General features: G+C 47.7%; 1 protein-coding gene across 1 annotated transcript in view; it reads right to left on the reverse strand.

Annotated features, from left to right (window-relative positions):
* The window catches only part of SLAIN2 (SLAIN motif family member 2), a 786,196-nt gene that overhangs the window by 388,951 nt on the left and 376,233 nt on the right, over positions 1 to 21,012 (reverse strand). Inside the window, exon 4 of the mRNA XM_069631699.1 lies at positions 1,843 to 2,004. Coding sequence (XP_069487800.1) covers positions 1,843 to 2,004 — 162 coding nt within the window. The remainder of the gene's footprint in view (positions 1 to 1,842; positions 2,005 to 21,012) is intronic.

Consider the following 21,012-nt stretch of genomic DNA (forward strand, 5'->3'; position numbering starts at 1 on the left):
CTAGAAGGTTCGCTATCCTTCCTCTTTCGATCATCCAGGCTCGAGGGCGCGAGAGTGTCGGAGCGATGACGCTCCCACCCGGCTTCCGAGGAAGGCGCGGACCGAGGCTTCACTTTCTCGAACACCCCATCATTTTGACCCTGAATGCTTCCCATTCTTCAGATGATGAATGTTTAGTGGGACATTTCATCCTTTTTGGGGATTCGTCCGAGGAGGGGGACCTGTGGCGTGGCTTCTTCGATTTTTTTCGTCGGAGACGAGCGATGGGAATCGCTTCGGGACCTGGACCAATGCCTTTCGCGTCGAGGAGATTTCTCCTCACGGGACTTTGACTCGACGCTAGAGGCTTTACGGTCGGATTTACGACCTACCTGTAGTTTTCCCCTCCTCTCGCAAGGCCTTCCCCGTCATCACCTGACACTTCGTACAGGCCTCCATGTCACGGCCTTCTCCGAGGCACCACAAACACTCTCGGTGCGGGTCGGTGATCGACATTTTTGAACCGCACGACTTGCACTTTTTGAAACCCGATCTCGGGGTCGTGTTCGGCATCGATGACGAGGACATATTTCGTATTTTATTCTTTACAGAACTCGAGGCGCGCCGAATCTCCGAAGCAACGTATGCTGTAGAAAAACAGAAATGAGGCCAACGGGCGCCATGCACACTACTTATACACCCAATGACGTCACCCTCGACGGAGGCTTTCAAGGGACCATCGACTCGATGACATTGACGCACGGCGCCCCCTGCCGAATTTGTTTTCCGAAGCAGCTAAAACTGGATGGAATACATCTAAGATGAGGAATACGTTGGAGGACCAAAATTCTTTTAGCGAGTCCCAAGGAAACTCTCAAACTCAACTCGCAATACACCTCCTTAACTGTCGACAACATTCAGATTCTTGTCTCTAAATCCATCAGGACCCTTGATTACACATTCTCCATGTTACATCAAGTAAACGCTATCGCATCCTCAGCAGCGCATAGCACCAGCTTATCAATGTGGCCAAACCATTCCTATCTACGCAAAACTGTCTTGCCATTGCGAGAGCCACTATAGGGTCACAATTAGACTACTGCAATGTACCATTAGCTGGTACCTCAGCAAAAAATGTCAACAGATTGCAAATTATTCAAAATAATGCTCTCCACGCGGCTCTGAACATACCAAAGAGGGAACACATTTCAGCTAAGGCACTTGCCATCCACAAATGCCTAACACACAGTCCCAGCATACCTGTCGCAGAAAAAAGTCTGCAGTCTCAAGCAGGCCTACTGGGGGCCCTTTACGCTAACCAGCTCTACAACCCCAGGGTTAAGCGCGCCAAGGCGGGTGGTGCAAGCTTCCCCTTCATTTGCCTCCAAACAATGGAATGCCCTGCCACCCCTCCCTCAGGAATGAACCTTCTCACTATGCTTTCCGCAAAGCCTTGAAAACTAGGTTATTCATCTAAGACACAAGTGCACACATCAGCTCCACCATGCCATCTTGTTAAGCACATTGCATTTTCAACTCCTGTTCATTTACTAGCAGTTACCAGGTTCGCCTATAACTGTACGAACCTCTGACTGCTCTCTGCTCACGCTTGACGTGTCTGTCACTTCTGCAACAAAGCAAGCTTGTCTCTAACAGCGCCACGATGCCCAAGGGATGCCTTGTGCACTTTATAAATGTAAAAAAATAAATAAAATACATTGGGCTTCTGAGGTCAGGTGTTACAAATAAGACGTAACATGTTCTCACCACGTCAGTCACATCAGCAGGCAGTTCTTATTTAACTATTAGAACATGAAAACAAGGTAATTAATTAGGCCTGTTGCAGAGAACAGTGATACTTACTTTCCTCTTGCATCCGTGCGAGAATCTGAACATCGGTAACATCGTTTAACTTATATCCTGATCCTACTGAATCCTCATCCATCTCAGAAGTGCTCAGCTCACTGTCCACTGAAGACTGCGGGCTGACTGGAGGATTTCTATCAGAGGAACTTTTGTAATGACCTAAAAAGGACAAACAGATTAAGCAAGGTAACTCATGGCACTCACAGTTTATTACTCAAAGCATAATCAAAAAATGCATTACAAGAAAAAATGTAGGTGAGGCTAATTAAGCCATTTCAAAAACATAAAATGTCTACAAGTATGCATACAATAATGTTACTAGTTCCAACCGGCATTCAAAGTCACCAATTACAGGCAGAGAATGATTATGGAGTGTTTAAATTGACACAAATGTGTTTATAAGGAGCAATTCAGAGAGCTGCGCTTGCAGTGACATTTTCATGATCTGCTATTTCGGGAATTCAGAAACAATTCTCCACATGTTTGAATAAATGTCTACAAATACGACAAACTTGATTCCAAAATTATAGTTTAAGCATAAAGTCTACTGTGGTGAATCTAGCAACTTTATCACTGCCTCTCCCAGCAAACTCTCTCCCCATAAGGCCAGGAAAAGGCAGCTGCTACCTGATCCTGGCATTGGTGTGTGGGTGGCTGAAGGAGGACCATAAGACGGGGGGGTTGGGGCGACAAACCACATTGGAAGGAGGTGGACTCGCTAGCTGGAACATGGTATCTCCTTTTCACTCACGGTATAACACCAACCGCTTCAATTTCCAATCCCCTTTAGCATACTGTAATATAAAACAGGATCATCCAGTCCAAACTAACAAGGCTCTTTCATACCCTTGTAAAATGACTGAGACGAAGAAGAGCATTAGAGCAATGCAGAGCGCTGAAGCCAGGAAGCCAAAATAAAGGGCTGTAGTTATTGGAAGGATCAAATAGGTGCCCGGATGTTTAAAAACATCAAGCGTCAAGAAAAATTGAGAACCACTACTCCTGATGCAGGGAAACCGAGCAGAAGAAATTTGCAGCAGGGTTCAAGAAAGCTCCTGGAGGCACTGTCGCAAGAGGTTCAGAAGCCAGAGGTTTGCCACGTAGAGGCCAAGAACAGAGGACACTAACGAATGTCGAGGCATCACAGGTACCAGAGGCCCGACGAGACGCAAGAGGACAAAGCGAGCCGCTGAGAGAATTGCAGATCGCGGATAACACCGAAGAAGCCAGGAGAAACGGGCGAGTCCAGAAAGAGGAGTTGAGACGCTGAAGCGCTTAGTGGTGAACACTGCACACCATTGAAAGGAAAATTAAATGAACTGAACCCGAGCAGGGGAGCTGAGACGTCAAGGCAATTGTTGAATATACCACTGAAGGAAAATTACATGAACTGGTTGAACCCAAGCGGGAGCTGGGACGTCAAAGTCAATTGTTGAATGAAGCAAGTCAAATCGGGTCGAGGACCCAATGGTTGACTGAAGAATATATAAAAGTATGGAACTGTTACACATTAAGAAAGTCCTGGTAGGAGAGTAAACGGATTGCATGTCTGGAACCCGCTCCGAATTGGGTTATGACAAGTGTTTGAAAGCAAAGGAGGAGAGTGTACCAGACTGACAGGGGGGGGGGGGGGGGGGAGTCTGGGGCTCACTCCTATGCTTGACAAGAATTTGCATACAAACCGAGATCAAGAGGAGGGAGTCGTCCTCTTGAGTATGAAATCCAGGGGAGGGGAGTCATTCCCCCTGGAGTTGAAACTTAAACATTGCAACCAAGGGGAAGGGAGGCATTCCTCTAGTGATGGGAATTGTGTACTGTGAACATTGCAACCAGGGAAAGGGAGTCATTTCCTTTGTATTGCTTGAAAACCTAGAGGAGCTAAGAGAAGAGAAATAACTTATTGGCATTGTAAATTGTGAAAGTGAGATCAAGCAAAAGAACCATATCCTTTGAATCGGAATTGCAAAGAGCGTGAGAAACTCAGGGGAAGGGAATCATCTCCTGAGATTTGTGAAACTTTGGTCATTTATTTCTTTTTGCATCGATTGGAACTTTATGTTAAAACTATTTCCCTTTTCACTTATACTTATCTTGAGTTTAGCATGTAGGGGGACAAGTTGGGATTGGACACAGGACGGAGAACTTTATTTTGGACATTCTGACAGACATCATTAAGTTTCTTTGAGGCAGAGAAACCCCTCAGAGTTAGGGCGAGCTAGGACTTTCTCCAACCCTCTTTTTACTTTTATTAAAGTCTTCGTCAACCACCACAATGTCCTTGTGTCAGAGTCTTACTCCCGGTTGGTTACACTACCCAATATTTATATACTACCAATCCAAGAACCCACCAAGTAATTGGGAAAAATGTCTTACTCAGACATAGTACTCACCAATCAAATGCCTCTGTCCATGACCACACAAGAGAACGGAGGATGGGTCTCAGCATTGACTTTCTCTTGTTAATTTCTCATAAAGATGAATCAATGTAGGGCCACACGATGTTAGACTTGTGAGTAGTAGAAGATGCAAGAAACTCTACAGCAAGAGGTAAATCCTCTTAGACTTTATACAGTAACTTTAAAATGAAGAAAAGATGCAGCAGATGACTCCCTTTGCAGCTCTGCAGATCTCACTGTTCCTGGGCCTCAGTAGTGGGGACAGGAGGGAAGACGTCAGGGGACTCCTGCACTGCGTCGGTCAAAACTGGCAACTAGCAAACAGTGTTTCAGTTCCTCGCGTTTACCGCAAATGGCAACACTGCGGTTCCTGGCTGGCGAGATGGATTTTCCTTGCTTCTGCGGTCCCGCACACTGAGGGGGGCTCAGGCTCTGCCAGTCCGGCTTCCTGGTAGACCAGAGGATCTGCCTGGAGCTCTTGGCCAACTTAAAAGCAACACACAAACTGGTGTTTCTCTCCATGGGTCTACGGTTTCCAGCAGTAACTCTGTGGGAATTCAACCAGCTCCGAGATGGATGTCGGTTAGGGAGAATTATCATAAATGTACTAATTCCCTTCACCTTAGAGACCCCCAGCAACTTTGCTGGATTTTAAGGACTTGATTTTTTTACCTGGAAAGAGGGTGAGCCTTGTTTCCCACTCTTTCATGTATTTTGATGTGTTTTACTCATGTGTTCTTTAATTATGGAGTTATCTAAAACTCCATAGGCATCATCCTTTCATGTGTGTTACACAGCACCCTCAGTGCAGTAACACTGGGAAGATTTTTAGGCTGTCACAAGGTTTAAATACCTTCTCTGGGATAAACTACTGTTTCCCAGAGAATGTAAGGTTAAATTGACTTTACTAGTCTTTAAATTCCTAGACCCAGCACACACACTTTTCCTATAGAGTGCTGGAGGGGTTACCTAGTTGTAACGCTCACCTGACTCCCACGGAGGCGCTGGTCTAGTCTGGGTTGCTGTGGCCTCTTCGAGCGTGATGCGCAGAACTCGGAACACCGACTGAACAGGACCCTCAAATCTTGCTCGTCTGGCCCGTAGGAATATCCTTCTGGAGATGAGAAAGGGGATTAACAGTCTGCAGAATAGTGTGCTTGCTCCCCCCTTACCCCTTTCGTTCTTCCCTAACTTTCTACGAAATCCCCGGTTGAAGCTCACCTTATGGTTTGAAAGGATGAACTCTCCATCCTGCTTCTGGTGCAGGGGCGCGTGTTTGTCCAGTTACTTCACTGGTTTTCAGAATGGCGCTGGCAAAATCCACTTGACTTTTCCGAGCGGAACGTATGAAGATTACAAAAGTTCAAGTGTAGAGCCTCCTTTTCTTTTGCCTTCCTAACCTGTGATCTGTCCTTCATTTCAGGTGCTGAATGAAGGCGATGCGTTGAGGGATTGAATTGCCGATGGTAAACTCAGGTGAGTTAGCGATGGGGGCGATCCCTCTTAATGTCTTTATATTCCTCCAGTAATGTCTTTTGTCCTTTCCCAATAGGGGCCGGGGTGCGGTACCTGCCAACGAAGCGGCGCCGACCCGAAATGAGGTATGGTCCACCAACAGAAGACCGGTAAGTGTTATGGCGGAAAATTAGACTTTCCTCATATGTTCCTTCTGCTCACCTTTTGTCTCTTCTTCTCTCCCCTTCTGAATTCCATCAAGAGGAGATTGGCTCCTTCCCTGATCACAGCAGCCCAGACTAGGGCAGTAAATCGAGGGTGGGAAAATTATTTTGCTCATCGCCTACTGACCCTACATACATTAAGGGCCATGCCACCCCCGATTCACTAGTGGTTACCACCACCCGAAAACGGGCAGGGGTACCCTTTGCTTCAGGAGAGGCGTCTCCCGATAAGGAGTCGAAAAAAGGCTGTACGTATTGGGAAAGCAAATCACCACAGCAGCTGCCTTTTCCACGCGCATAGCAAACACTACGTTGCTTGCTAGTTATGCCGATGTGCAGTGTAATCTCCTGCAGGAAGGTCTCCAGGAGGTGCCTGAACCCGCTAGAACCAAATTACTTGCCATTGAGCATTTGCTACCTGGAAGCCGGTGAGTGTTGGTTAAGAGCCTCTTGTTATTTTAAGGCTTTTTGTTGTCCCCGAGCCCCCCACTCGACCGCCTGCCTCCCCATCCCACCCCGCTCCCTCTTCCTGGTCTCCTGTGCTTTTCCTGCCCCTCGATCCACCCAGCCCCTCCCATTGGCTATTCCTACCGGTCTTAACTGGCCCTCCCAGGACAGCCTTCTGCCCGGCAGCCCCATCGGCCAAGTACCCTGAGGCAAAGGACACCACCAAAGAGACGGCTCCTGATCGTATCTGCAGGTATCCACAGGAGAAGCAAGATGCCAACAATAAGTGTGGCAAGGGCGGGGACTGAAGCAATTACTTCAGACCATACTACCCTAACCACTCGATCCTTCAAGCAAAACTGTTGTAGACACTTACATCTAAAGTGTACTCACAACATCATTGACTGCACCCGATTCATTCCATTGAGTGGACTCACACCCCTAAATAGTCTCCACAATCCCCACAATTTTAGAAAGTTGCCCTAATTGCATAACTGTGGTTTTAGTAGAATACAGAAAGTGTGCCTAATGGCATTACTATGGTTTAGCTGCATTTAGATGGTCTCCCTAATTGCATAACTGTGGTTTAGTTACAATTAGAAAGTGCACCTAATAGCATTACTGTGGTTTAGTTGCCTTTAGAAAGTGTGCCTAATACAACTGTGGTTTTAGTAGAATACAGAAAGTGTGCCTAAAAGCATAACTGTGCTTTAGTTGCATGTAGAAGGTGTGCCTAACAACAACTATGGTTTAGTTGCGCTTATAAAGTGCGCCTAATAGCATTACTGTGGTTTTTAATAGCATATAGAAAGTGTGCCTAATAGCAAACTATATATATAGGTAAACCTTAAAAGTGTGAATAATCATCCTGTGGTATAGTGGAACTTAGAATGTGTCCCTAATTGTGGTATAACCAAACAAGAAACTGAATAATATCGCCAAGAGGTATAGTTGAACTTGAAACAGTGAACAAAAAGCATCCTACGCCAACCACAGCATAGTTTCAAACTCAGCCACGTCATGAGTTCTCCTGGCCCACCCTGGTCCGCCAAGAAAGATACTCATGCCCACCTCCCTTGCCATCCTTACCTCTCCCCCAGGGCCCCCACCACATCCCCAGCCCACTCCCAATCACTGTCCAATGTGCCCCCATCCCAACCCCTAACCAAACACCAAGCCTGAGGAGCCCGATGGCGAGCCAAGCATCCCAAGACACCTACCCCCATCACCTCCACCCGACCACTATCAACATGCTCATGCCTGCAGCCCCTCCAACAAACAACTCGCCCTGTCACAAAGGCCCACCCAGCCCTGCCACCACTCCCTCCCGCCTCCTCTCAACAACTGCCCTAACCATCTTCAAACGACCCCTCTCCTTCCCCTCTCTAAAAACTGCACGTCTTGCCCTCGCAAGAACAGTAGCCGCATCCCTTTCACCCTCCGACCCCCCCACCTTCTCTCACGCTCCAACTGCAACAAAAACCCTGAAAAGGAAACACACCTGGTCTCCCTCTTCTCTCATTACTCCTCGCCACTCATGTCTCGTCCCACCACCTCAACCTCCCACTCTCGATCCCCTCCACCCTCCCCCTTCCTCACCCTGCCTTAATCCCGTCTCCCTTGAATTCTCTCCAAACACGACTCGAACCCCCAACCCCCTACAACCCACCTTCGACTCACCTGACCCAAATCCAACCAACCTCACACACCCATACAACCCAAACCCTCCGCCTACTCTCAACCATGGTCCATCCCCCAGTTCTCACCCACCCCACCTCTCTCCTACCACCCCCCCCCCCATCATCATCCGGTCCCGAAGTAAGCTGCATCCTCTTTAATGCCCGATCTGTAGCAAGAAACAGGCACAGCATCTTTGACCTCCTCACCTCAGACAAACCAAACCTAGTCTTTATCACAGAAACATGGCTCTGTGATGACTTTGCCCATATTGCCAATGAAGCCTTCCCCACAGAATACTCCCTTATCCCACTTAACCGTCCCTCTAGAGGAGGAGGAATAGCAATCGCCTTCAAGTCACACTTATCTGCCACAATCATCGACAGCCAGCCAACCATCCCTTCCTGCGAATCGCTTCTCGTCAAACTATCCCCCCCCCCCATCATTCTCCCACTGCTTCCTACTCATCTATAGACCTCCTGGCTACGACAGACAATTCTCGAGCAACCTCTGTGATTCAATAGCCACCATCCAATTAAAACATCCTACCCTCACCCTTCTAGGAGATTTCAACGTCTGGCTCGACATCCCAATCAACCCTATTACCCACTCTCTGGTTGACTCCCTAGACGCAATTAACCTTCGTACCCAAATAAACAGGGCATCTCATTAAAAAGGACACACCCTCGATGCCATCTTCAGCCCCCACGACCCGTTACATCTAAACCCCCCCCCCACCCCAGTCATCTGGTCTGATCACTTAATTATCCCTTTCAGCATTCGCTCACCCACCTCCATCCCCGTACCGAAACTAGAACCTCAAATGCTACGAAAATGCTGGAAGAAACTGAAAATCCTTCCCGACCAAGCTGACACGCAATCTAGGCCTAACCCCCCCCCCCCCGACGCCCTTGACACAACACGGCTCAACACCTCATTAATCCCGCTCACGCCGACTTGCCAATCAACCGCACGCCATGGCCCTTTTCCAAGATGTTTTACACCAGAACTGAAAACTGCAAAACAACTTTATAAATCCCTTGAACGCAAATGGTGAAACGATAAAACCACCCTGAGCAGATCCACCTTGGCTTGGCACCATCGCCACTATAAAGCCGAAATCCGGAAAGCAAAAAAAGCCCATTACAACTCTCGAATCCTCAATTGTGGGAACCCCAGCAAAGAACTCCACAAAATCATCTCCGAATTCACCAAACCATCCTGTACCACCACCCAATCAACCCCTTCTCAAGCACTGTGACTCACTCTCTCTCCACTGCTCTCAAAAGAACAAACTCCCTAATCAACAAACTGCACCCACCGCACAATCCACCCACATCACCTACCAACCCTCCGCCTGCAACTACAACCCTCCCGACCTTGGACACATTCACACCAATATCAACTAACCAATTTTCCAAACTTCTCTGCGCCCGGAAACCATCTGGCTCCCCGCTAGACCCCTGCCCAGCCTCAACCCTCAAAGAAATATTCACATCCACCTGCTCAGGAGAATACGCGAGATCCATCATAAACTAGTCCCTCTCCTCTGGAATTTTTCCTGACGAGTTCAAAACTGCTCATGTTAAACCCCTCCTAAAAAAAAAAAAAAAAAAAACAGGCCTCGACCCTCTTGACCCCAAAAACTACCGCCCCATCTCAAACACCAGGTTCCTTGCTAAACTCATTGATCGAACCGCTCACTCCCAACTAAACGCCTTTGTCGAAGCCAACAATCTCCTAGACCCCGCTCAATCCGGTTTCAGATCGCGACACGGAACCAAAACCACCCTGACCTAAATCTAGGATAACCTTAAAAACACTGCAGACGCTGTGGGATGTGCTACACTGATCCTTCTTGACCTATCCGCTGCCTTGGACACAATCAACCACACAATCCTCCTCAACCGCCTCCACTCCCTAGGAATCCGTGGAAACGCTCTCAAGTGGATAGCATCCTTCCTTAACAATAGGAAACAAATAACCCTCCTCTCCTCCTTTGTGCCCAACCCGTCAATACTGGAGTTCCACAAGGAGCGTGCCCATCAGCCCTCCTGTTCAATCTCTACATGTCAACCCTCCCACGAATAATCAGTTCGCATAATATTCTGTGCTACAACTACGCCGACGACACCAATCTAATCCGAAAACTCCTTAACTCAAAAACCAACTGCCAACCCGACCACGCTGCCTGCCTACTTGACATTGATCCCTGGATGTCTACGAACCACCTCCTTCTAAAACCCACCAAAACCGAAATCATGGTGTGTGGCAACACCAAACTTCTTCCTCACCCCATACCCTGGCCATCAGCCATGGGCAATCCCACGACAACCTCTTCAGTAAAAAACCTTGGATGCACTCAACTCAGACCTAACACTCTCCCACCAAGTCAACAACGTCTCTAAGTCTATTCTCAAGCGCATCTTTCCATACCTCTCCTTTCCCAACAGACTTGCCACAGTCCAATCAATTGTAATGTCAAGACTGGACTATGCTAACCCCCTCTACCTCGGAATCCAAGCATACCACCTGACTAAACTAAAAAGAGCACAAAAGGCTGCAGCCAAACTACTACAAGCACTTGGCACAAGAGATCACACCTCCCCAGCTCTAAAAACTCTCCATTCGTTCCCGGTCGGACGAAGGGTGACCTTCAAAACCTTATGCATCTCACACCGAACAATGCATAAAACCGGACCCCAATACCTTCAGGACAAGCTAAAACCCTATCATCCATTGCACACTCTAAGATCAAGCTCAGCCCGCCTCCTGGTGATACCAAAAACCAACTCAGCCAAGTCAGGTGGATCATCATTCTCAGGCTTGGCCCCCGCTCTGTGGAACTCACTTCTGCCGCACATACGACTAACCGAAGACGACCCGTCTTTCCGCAAATTGTTGAAAATGTGGCTCTTCCCATAAAGATAGAACAAACTGAAAACTAAATTGCCTAATGTAATTAAAAATAGACAAAGTTAATAGAACGGATGAAGCAAATGAAAGGGAGAGAGGAGACGGAACAGAGAGAGGAGACGGCACACAGAGAGGAGACGGCACACAGAGAGGAGACGGCACACAGAGAGGAGACGGCACACAGAGAGGAGACGGCACACAGAGAGGAGACGGCACACAGAGAGGAGACGGCACACAGAGAGGAGACGGCACACAGAGAGGAGACGGCACACAGAGAGGGGACGGCACACAGAGAGGGGACGGCACACAGAGAGGGGACGGCACACAGAGAGGGGACGGCACACAGAGAGGGGACGGCACACAGAGAGGGGACGGCACACAGAGAGGGGACGGCACACAGAGAGGGGACGGCACACAGAGAGGGGACGGCACACAGAGAGGGGACGGCACACAGAGAGGGGACGGCACACAGAGAGGGGACGGCACACAGAGAGGGGACGGCACACAGAGAGGGGACGGCACACAGAGAGGGGACGGCACACAGAGAGGGGACGGCACACAGAGAGGGGACGGCACACAGAGAGGGGACGGCACACAGAGAGGGGACGGCACACAGAGAGGGGACGGCACACAGAGAGGGGACGGCACACAGAGAGGGGACGGCACACAGAGAGGGGACGGCACACAGAGAGGGGACGGCACACAGAGAGGGGACGGCACACAGAGAGGGGACGGCACACAGAGAGGGGACGGCACACAGAGAGGGGACGGCACACAGAGAGGGGACGGCACACAGAGAGGGGACGGCACACAGAGAGGGGACGGCACACAGAGAGGGGACGGCACACAGAGAGGGGACGGCACACAGAGAGGGGACGGCACACAGAGAGGGGACGGCACAGAGAGGGGACGGAACAGAGAGGGGACGGAACAGAGAGGGGACGGAACAGAGAGGGGACGGAACAGAGAGGGGACGGAACAGAGAGGGGACGGAACAGAGAGGGGACGGAACAGAGGGGGGACGGAACAGAGAGGGGACGGAACAGAGAGGGGACGGAACAGAGAGGGGACGGAACAGAGAGGGGACGGAACAGAGAGGGGACGGAACAGAGAGGGGACGGAACAGAGAGGGGACGGAACAGAGAGGGGACGGAACAGAGAGGGGACGGAACAGAGAGGGGACGGAACAGAGAGGGGACGGAACAGAGAGGGGACGGAACAGAGAGGGGACGGAACAGAGAGGGGACGGAACAGAGAGGGGACGGAACAGAGAGGGGACGGAACAGAGAGGGGACGGAACAGAGAGGGGACGGAACAGAGAGGGGACGGAACAGAGAGGGGACGGAACAGAGAGGGGACGGAACAGAGAGGGGACGGAACAGAGAGGGGACGGAACAGAGAGGGGACGGAACAGAGAGGGGACGGAACAGAGAGGGGACGGAACAGAGAGGGGACGGAACAGAGAGGGGACGGAACAGAGAGGGGACGGAACAGAGAGGGGACGGAACAGAGAGGGGACGGAACAGAGAGGGGACGGAACAGAGAGGGGACGGAACAGAGAGGGGACGGAACAGAGAGGGGACGGAACAGAGAGGGGACGGAACAGAGAGGGGACGGAACAGAGAGAGTGGATGAACAAAATGGAGTGGATGGAAGAAATTGAAAAGAATGGATGGAACAGGTAGAATGGATGAGACAAGTAGAGCAGATGGAATCAGGTAGAGTGGAAGAAAAATATTGGAGGCTACTAAACGCATGGAGTGGATGGAACGCATGGAGTGGATGGAACGCATGGAGTGGATGGAACGCATGGAGTGGATGGAACGCATGGAGTGGATGGAACGGGTGAAGTGGATGGAACAAATGGAATGCACGCAAGAGGTATAGTGGATGTGAAAAGTAGAGCGAATGGAATCAGACACAGTGATGGAACAGGTAGAGTGGATGAAACATATGGAGGCTACTAAACGGATGGAGTGGATGGACCAGATGGATTGATTGGAACAGGTAGAATGGATGGGACTGGACGGAACGATGGGACTGGACGGAACGATGGGACTGGACGGAACGATGGGACTGGACGGAACGATGGGAATGTTTGTTTTTGTTTTATTATTTATAATGCGCGACATACCCTCAGGTAAAAGGGCGCAGCAGTTAAACATATGTGAAGCTTAGTTACAAAACAAAATTTACAGACAGTTATTAAATACAATACAGTACATTACAGGGAATATACAGATGAAACCTATTTACAGGTGGCTAGTGCAAGAGCGAGAATGCAAATGATACATACAACTTGCTTACAACCGTAGTATATACAGGTAGAGGTGATGGTATGGTAAAGGTGAACAGGTATACATCTGGGTGAGGGGTAGTATAGGTTCCCGGCAGTGGATTCTAGCTACTTGCTGTATTAATGAGCATTCGCTTTCAGCCACAGGATGGAGTTGGTCCTGACGTTTTGGTAGGGTAGGTCAATTCTCAGTGTGGGGGGTAGGGAGTTCCACAGTTTAGCTGCTTTCACTGGGAAACTATTACCGCCAATTGTAGAGCAATTGAATTTAGGAATAGAGAATCTTTATAAGCAGATCTGGAAGGTCTCGCAGATTTCTGTCTGTGGAATCTGTTGATCGGGTAGGTGGGCGTAGCATTATTAAGGGAATGGAGGGTAAGTGACAACGTTTCTAGTAAGATTTTATCATGGGTTGGAAGCCAGTTATTCTGCCGGCTCTTCTCGGAAATGTGGTCTCTTCTGGAGATGCCTAATGCCACTCTACAAGCATTGTTTTGAAGAGTTTGGATTTTTCTAGTGGTGGCTTTGGTTGCCCCCAGATAAAGAGCATTACAATAGTCCAGGTGAGACAGGATGAGGGCTCTGGCTAGGGTGGTGCAGCTAGTGTCGGAGAAAAATGGCTTAAATGTGTAGGCCGTGGAGGACGCTAGCGAGTTAACTTGTTTGGCAAATGTGAGGTTTGAGTCAAGATAAAAACCTAGTGTTTTTACCTCATGTCCTACTTTAATGCTGTTGCCATCAATTATGAATGAGGAGTAATCCGGTCCTAGTTTTTTTAGGCTAGGTGTGGTGCCCAGAAAGATATGTTCAGTTTTATCATCATTCAGGCATAGACCATGCGTGGCCATCCATGCCTGGATGATGTACACTCTGTTCAGCAAGGCCAAATCCAGTTAATAATCCCCAGAAAGCGGGAGGAGGATCTGGGCATCATCTGCACAGTTAGTGTAGGTGATACCGAGATGATCCAGATCATCGAAAAGGGGGTTGGTAAAAATGTTGTACAATGTAGGCGATAGAACTGGAGAGGAGATGTGGGCACCACGTAATTATATCTTTGCTCAAAGTTTGTTCATATCAATGTTTCATAGTATTCCTAGTAGTTTTAGCCTGAAGCTGCCAACCTCAAATGGTCCTATGGCACAAGGACCATACAAGTACAGAGCAAAAAAGAAATAAGGTGACTTCACCTTATTAAAGCTGGCGCTCACGGTTAACTCCCCTTGGGGCTGTTGCACATTCGAATATTTTTTCTTTTTCCCCCCCAAGTACTCAATTCTTGTAAACAAATATTCACTCGTTTGGTGTGTATCCAGAAATGTTTTATTCACATCTCTGGTAACTGATTCACTTCAATTAATTGCTAACATGAAATCGGGTCATCATTATACTCTGCTTTCAATTTACATTAATGCATTTCGGTTAAAACCTTCGTCAGGGCTGTACATAGATTCTTTTTTGTTCAAAAGAGCTAATTCGATCTATTTAAATGCTCGCTTAAGCTATTTATATTTTGCAGATCAATGTGAAATCATTACCAAGGTCAGCACATAATGTCAATATTTAAATAAAAAATACACATACCATCATGTATTAAGTCAGCCGATTCATCCCAGCATGTTACACGAGACAATAGACAAGAAAGAAAATGCCTTTCAGATTTAAAGTGTGGATATGATCCCGACAAATGTATTTTATTGTGTGTTTAAAACATACCGAGTCGGGTGCTGATTTGTCCTTAATGTGTGGGGTTACACATGCAGTAAGCCATCCCTGTTAAAACAAAGAAGCTTTCAGTCCTTGTTTGTATCTGAAGTCCTCTATGTTTTTAACTCTATACCGTGAACACTCACCTGGTCATCTCGATCCAAGCTAGCAGTGCTGAGCTGTGAACGCGTGCGCTCACGCAGTCATAGTTTCCCTTTATTCCTTGTCATGGAGACGGTACGAGGGGTTGTGGTGCAGCTGGTTGGCTGCCGCACTTACGCCTCGCGCCCCACCCTCGAGTGTGCACCCGAGGGTGGGGATATCTCCATGGCAACGGCTGTTGCTTGCAACCTCTTCATTTGAGCATTACACTGGGTATTAATGAGACGCTGTGTTAGGCGATCATTTATGTGTCTAATTGCTTTTTGAAAAAATGGCGGTTACCATGGTTTCAAACAGTATCGAAAATTTCTCCTTGAACAACTGTTAGGGAGAATTCTCTCTTTAGGCTGAATTTCCTAACCTAGTGAGTCCCCCAGCAGCTTTGCTGGATTTCTGGAGTTTGGTTTTTCCTCCTGCCAAGAGTGAGACTCTTTCTCCCACTCTTGGACATGCTCCCACTCTTGGACATGATTTATGGTATTCCTTTGACTGGTAATGTGTTTTATGTGGTATGGGGTCCTTTATTCCATAGGGTCTCGTGTTTTCCCTATATGTGTTACACAGCACCCTCCGTGCCGTAACACAGGGGTGTCATAGTGACACCCCACCATAGACTCCATACCCTGGGAATGACTACTGTCTCCTAGGGCATGTAAACTCACCATTGGCTTTACTAGTCCCAAATTATTAACAGAAACCAGTACAAACCATCATATTGTGGGCGTACTGGTCGGGGCAATTCGATTGCCCCGGGGTCTGTTAGTCGAGGGGGCACGTCTCCGTCCCCCCTGATCGAGTTTTGGCTGGTGGCAGTGGAAACTACTTTTTATATTCGACCGCGAATATTTTCCTATGGGATTTTCCCCTTGTTCGAGGCTACCAATAGCAACTTTAATGATTTAATTCTCATAGCCTCGAACATACCGCCGGTTTATTTAATTAATATTAATTCTCCGGTTGGTATTTTTTGCCAACACTCGATTCTAAAATGGCGTTTGTGTTCTCTTCTGTGACTCCAACCCAAGTCGAGCCCTTTGTTCCACTTTTTGGCGGGCTTCTTCACAGAAGCCTCCAAAAGTGGTGTCACTCTGTCTGGGTACCACAGGGGGTGTGGGAGGGGGTTTAGACACCCTGGACTGAGTTACCTTGGTAACTCAAGTTGCACTCTTGTGTGATTGGCCCAAGTGGTGAGCCGGCCGGCTCACCACTTAGCATGTTTGAGTGACAGCTAGGCTGAGTGAATGGGGGTTTTCTGCATAAAAGCAGGGGACTGGAACTTCAGAAGTCGCCACAGGACCTGAGAATCCGACGAGGGAGAAGCTGAGCCGACCTATCACGACGACACAACCGGTGGAGCCCTGCAGAACCGACTCACCACTTCCCGACAACAGAGAAGATCTCCCGGCTGGAGAGGCTTCTTCCCCTGACTGGTGGGCACAACCAGTTTACCTTTCTTTCTTCGCACCCCAGCCCGGTTTGTGGTCGAACTGCCCGTGCCAAGCACCCCGGCGGCCGGATAGCCACTCAACACTGAACCGCGAATCACCGGACCGCCCTTGTACCCGAGAAACTCCGCGGCTGGTTTCTTCCCTGGCAGTGCAACAGACTCCTGTCTTCCTCCACGACGAGATCCTCTCTTCCCCCGGACGAAGCACCAACTTGCCTCCGCTGCCAGGAACTGCCCCCGCTGGAGCGTTCTCACCACTTTAAGGTACCGTGTCCGCCAGGCCTCCCTTTCTGAAGATTGCTACATGGTAACAATAACCCCTTAACCTTCTGGACTGGGCTGGCCACCTTGACCCTCTAACTGGTCCCTTTCTTTGGTCCAACTCCTTTTTGAACCTTTACAAGACTTTTGTGCACTGCAACCGTGTGACCCTGGACACATTTCGTTTGGATCCTCTGAAAGTGGATCCGGCCTCTTGAACTCTAACGTCACGGTTTTACTTTGCCTTCCTCTCTTGTTATGTTCTGGTAAAAGTGTTGGGATCTGTTTCAACTTGTTCTCTGCTTTTCTCTCCCTTTTTAAAACGAATTATTAGAGTGCCATCTACGTTAAGCGCTCATCGTTGTCTGAAAATAAGTGAGGCTTTACTTAAGACTTGTCTAATATTCTTTTAAGGGAGTGTATATCTTTTAGTGACCGTGTTTTTGAATTGCTTACTATTAGTGCCTGTGTGTTTTTCTAGATGTGGTTTTAAATAAATAATTATATCTCTTTTACACCAAGCCCTGGTCAGTGTTTACTTGTTCTACTGTGTCCTCTTGACTTACTGTGAATACTCTGTATACTGCCTAACTCTTCTTGAAGGAAGTATGACTTCTCAGCCACAGCTACCAAGTGAATCTGTGTGGTACAGATTGCTACCAAGTGGGTTTACTGCCAAACACCTGCAGTCCTAAATCTTTTGCAGTGGTCCCAGAGGGAACTGCACAGGTTTCTGCTTAACAACAACAAGTGATCTCTTACTCGAATGACACATACTTTGATTCTGTGTTTATTAAACTAAAGAGTAGGAAGCAGTGCAACTCAAAATGCTATTAAGCACAAGATCACAACATTATAAAAAGATTTACAACAAATCAGTACACATCAAAAATTATAACGGTACCACTGTTTGTTACTCATTATTACTCCCATTGCTTGACACTTTCTATACAAAGATCATATGCAAATCTCTAGAGCACAAGATCACAACTTGTTACATCTAATAGTTCAGTGTGTATCAAAAATTACAGAGTACAACTATGTGGTCATCAAATATGCCACAGGTCCTTAATGTTCAGATGAATCCTATTGTTGAACATTCTCTATAAAAAGCACATATAGTTAATCTCCTCATTCAGCCCTTTCGGTGTCAAAGAGCGAAGCCGATCTATCCAAAACATTTCACCTTGGTCCAATCTCTTCTGGAAATTCTCATGTTGGTCTCTTCTCTGTAGTGCCTCCAGAATTACATATTTGATCTGAGCCAAGCTACGTTTGTCCTGCCAGTGCCTGGCCACTGCCGAGTTTTTATTCAGGTTCCGTATACATGATCTATGTTCATTCCTTCGGCCTTGGCCACCCTCTGTGTCTGGCCTACATAGTATAGGCCGCAAGGACATTTGATCGCATATATTACATTCTGTGAATCACATGTGGCATAGCTTTTAATTTGATCATTTCCCCTGAATACGGATGATTGACTGATGTTCCTTTCATTATGTACCCACAGTTACTGCTGTTTAAACATGGAAACGTACCAATACGTTCTGTAATTTTCTTTTTCTGTGCGGGTCTTGTCTCGACTAGTCTGTCTTTGAGATTCTGGCTGCGTTGGTAGGCAAATGTGGGGACCTCTAAACAGATGTTCCACCCACTGGTCGCATGTCACTGTGTTCGTGTTTTTTAATTATAGCCTTGATGCGGTTGCTCTGTCTCGAGTATTTTGACACAAATACCAAGGGGGGTGTAGTGCCTTTCTTGTTTCTTTAGTATATCCTTGATCAATGAATTTCTTGCCCATTTCCTTGACTTCATTTTCATAATCTGTTGGGTCGATCACTAGCCTCTTGACCCTCAGCATCTGGCTATATGTAGGCGAGACACAAGAGCCCTGAGGCACGCCACAGGTGATCGGTATGGGGTCTGCAGCTGCTGTGGGAGAGAAGACCCTCATGGTTCTACCATTTATGAAAGATCTGATCCAGGTAATTGCATTGTCAGAAAAGTGCGCCGCTGTGTTGAGGTGGTTACAGAGAATAGTGTGATCAACCAAGTCAAATGCGGCCGAGAGGTCAAGGTTGGAGGAGTAGGGCAGCTTTGCCATTGTCTGAGCTCGTCAACCTGGGTCTTAAGGTCGATAAGAGCGGTCTCTGACAGAAGCCAGATTGTCTAGCTCCTAGTAGGTGGTGTACTTCCAGGTGTTTTTGTATTTGTACATAAACCACCTTATCCAAGATTTTTAGAAGAAAGGGTACTGTAGTTACAGGCCTGTAATTGGTAGGTGTAGATGGGTCAAGAATCTGTTTTTTTAGGAGTGGGAGAACAAAAGACTGTTTAAGGTTGGAGGTTATAGTTCCAGAGGAAAAGGACGCGTTGATTAACTTAGTAATAAAAGGAGAGAGGTCTCAGGCTGCATCCTTGATAAGCTGTGCGGGGCAAAGATCGCCTGGCAATTAGACGGTTTCAAGGACAAGATACTTCTTTCCACTTCAAGAATAGAAACTTTGGTGAAGTTAAATCGGGTAGGTTTTGTTGGTGGTAATGCTCTCAGATGTTTTGGATTGGGTAGCGACGTTTAAGGAGACTCTCTTGCTAGAAATGTTTGGAACGATGGGAATGGATGGAACGATGGGAATGGATGGAACGATGGGAATGGATGGAACGATGGGAATGGATGGAACGATGGGAATGGATGGAACGATGGGAATGGATGGAACGATGGGAATGGATGGATCGGGTAGAAATCAGGTAGAGCGATTAAACAGGAAGAGTGGATGGAATGGATGAAAGGAACAGATGGAACAGGTGGAGTGGATGGAACAGGTGGAGTGGATGGAACAGGTAGAGTGGATGGAACAGGTAGAGTGGATGGAACAGGTAGAGTGGATGGAACAGGTAGAGTGGATGGAACAGGTAGAGTGGATGGAACAGGTAGAGTGGATGGAACAGGTAGAGTGGATGGAACAGGTAGAGTGGATGGAACAGGTAGAGTGGATGGAACAGGTAGAGTGGATGGAACAGGTAGAGTGGATGGAACAGGTAGAGTGGATGGAACAGGTAGAGTGGATGGAACCTATGAAGGCGATGAAACGAATGGAGTGGATGGAACGGATGGAGTGATGGTACAGTTGGAGTGCCCGACCTCAAACGCATTACTGATAACTGCCATATCACACCACCATGCTTACTCTCTCCTACACACCAACACTCATCTAGAACACAGCGATACTATGACACATTTGGTATAGCTGTTCTCATGCTAACACCCGCTGCATACTCCATCATCCTGACTAAGCATCAGCTGAGCACACCGCCAGCTTAAGCGTGTCCTCAGGCCTAACTCAGCCACAAAACAGTCTGAGCGTCATCCCCCCAGAATGAACACATATGCCTGACCTCCCAACCGCTACACCTACCACTAAGAAGCAGCCAACACGTAACTGCCACACCGGCTGGACACATAGCCGGTGCACACATGCACCTTATGACCCTTTCCCTTTCTACTGACTTCCGAGGGCGTTCAACCTACCAGTGCTTTGAGATTATACCAATGATACATAAGGCGCTATATAAATGCCCAGTAACATAACAGACAAGAAAGGTTGCTCTCAGTTAGAGGAGAATTAGGTTCATTCATGCTAAAACTGTGAGGAGCAGACGCTTCATTACAAAATTGTGCTTTCAAAGTTTGGAGAGTCCTTCCAGAGTTTAAAAAATGTAATCTGGACAACAATCATGTAGTTGCTAGTGCTTTCAGTGGCCTCGCATAGCACATTTTGGCTACCAGACCAGCAAAGTTTGGTATGGGTTTGCGGGACCTCTTTCAGGAAAACTCAGACACAGGGCATGCAAACCCAGGAAAGAGCAGCAAAATCTGCATATGAAAGATCTGGTTGTTAAGGGGGGAAATATTTCAGGGTTACTACACCCTTGTGCAACAAAGACCCCACAATGCAAAAGACTGAGAAGGAACAAGTTACTTACCTGTAACTGTTGTTCTCCAGCATGGGTCTGGCATGGATTCACATGCTCATGAATATTCTCCGTCGTCAGGCTGGGAATCCTCGGTAAAGAAAAAACCAGTATCAGTTTCGTTTCTGATCTGTCTTTCGTAGTAATAACCAATCACTGGTCTCTGCGTCATACTGACCACAGCCAATGACTGCCCTCTACCTAAGC

Source organism: Ambystoma mexicanum, chromosome 6q, assembly GCF_040938575.1.
Source record: "Ambystoma mexicanum isolate Mex_15411 chromosome 6q, UKY_AmexF1_1, whole genome shotgun sequence".
Taxonomy (NCBI): Eukaryota; Metazoa; Chordata; class Amphibia; order Caudata; family Ambystomatidae; genus Ambystoma; species Ambystoma mexicanum.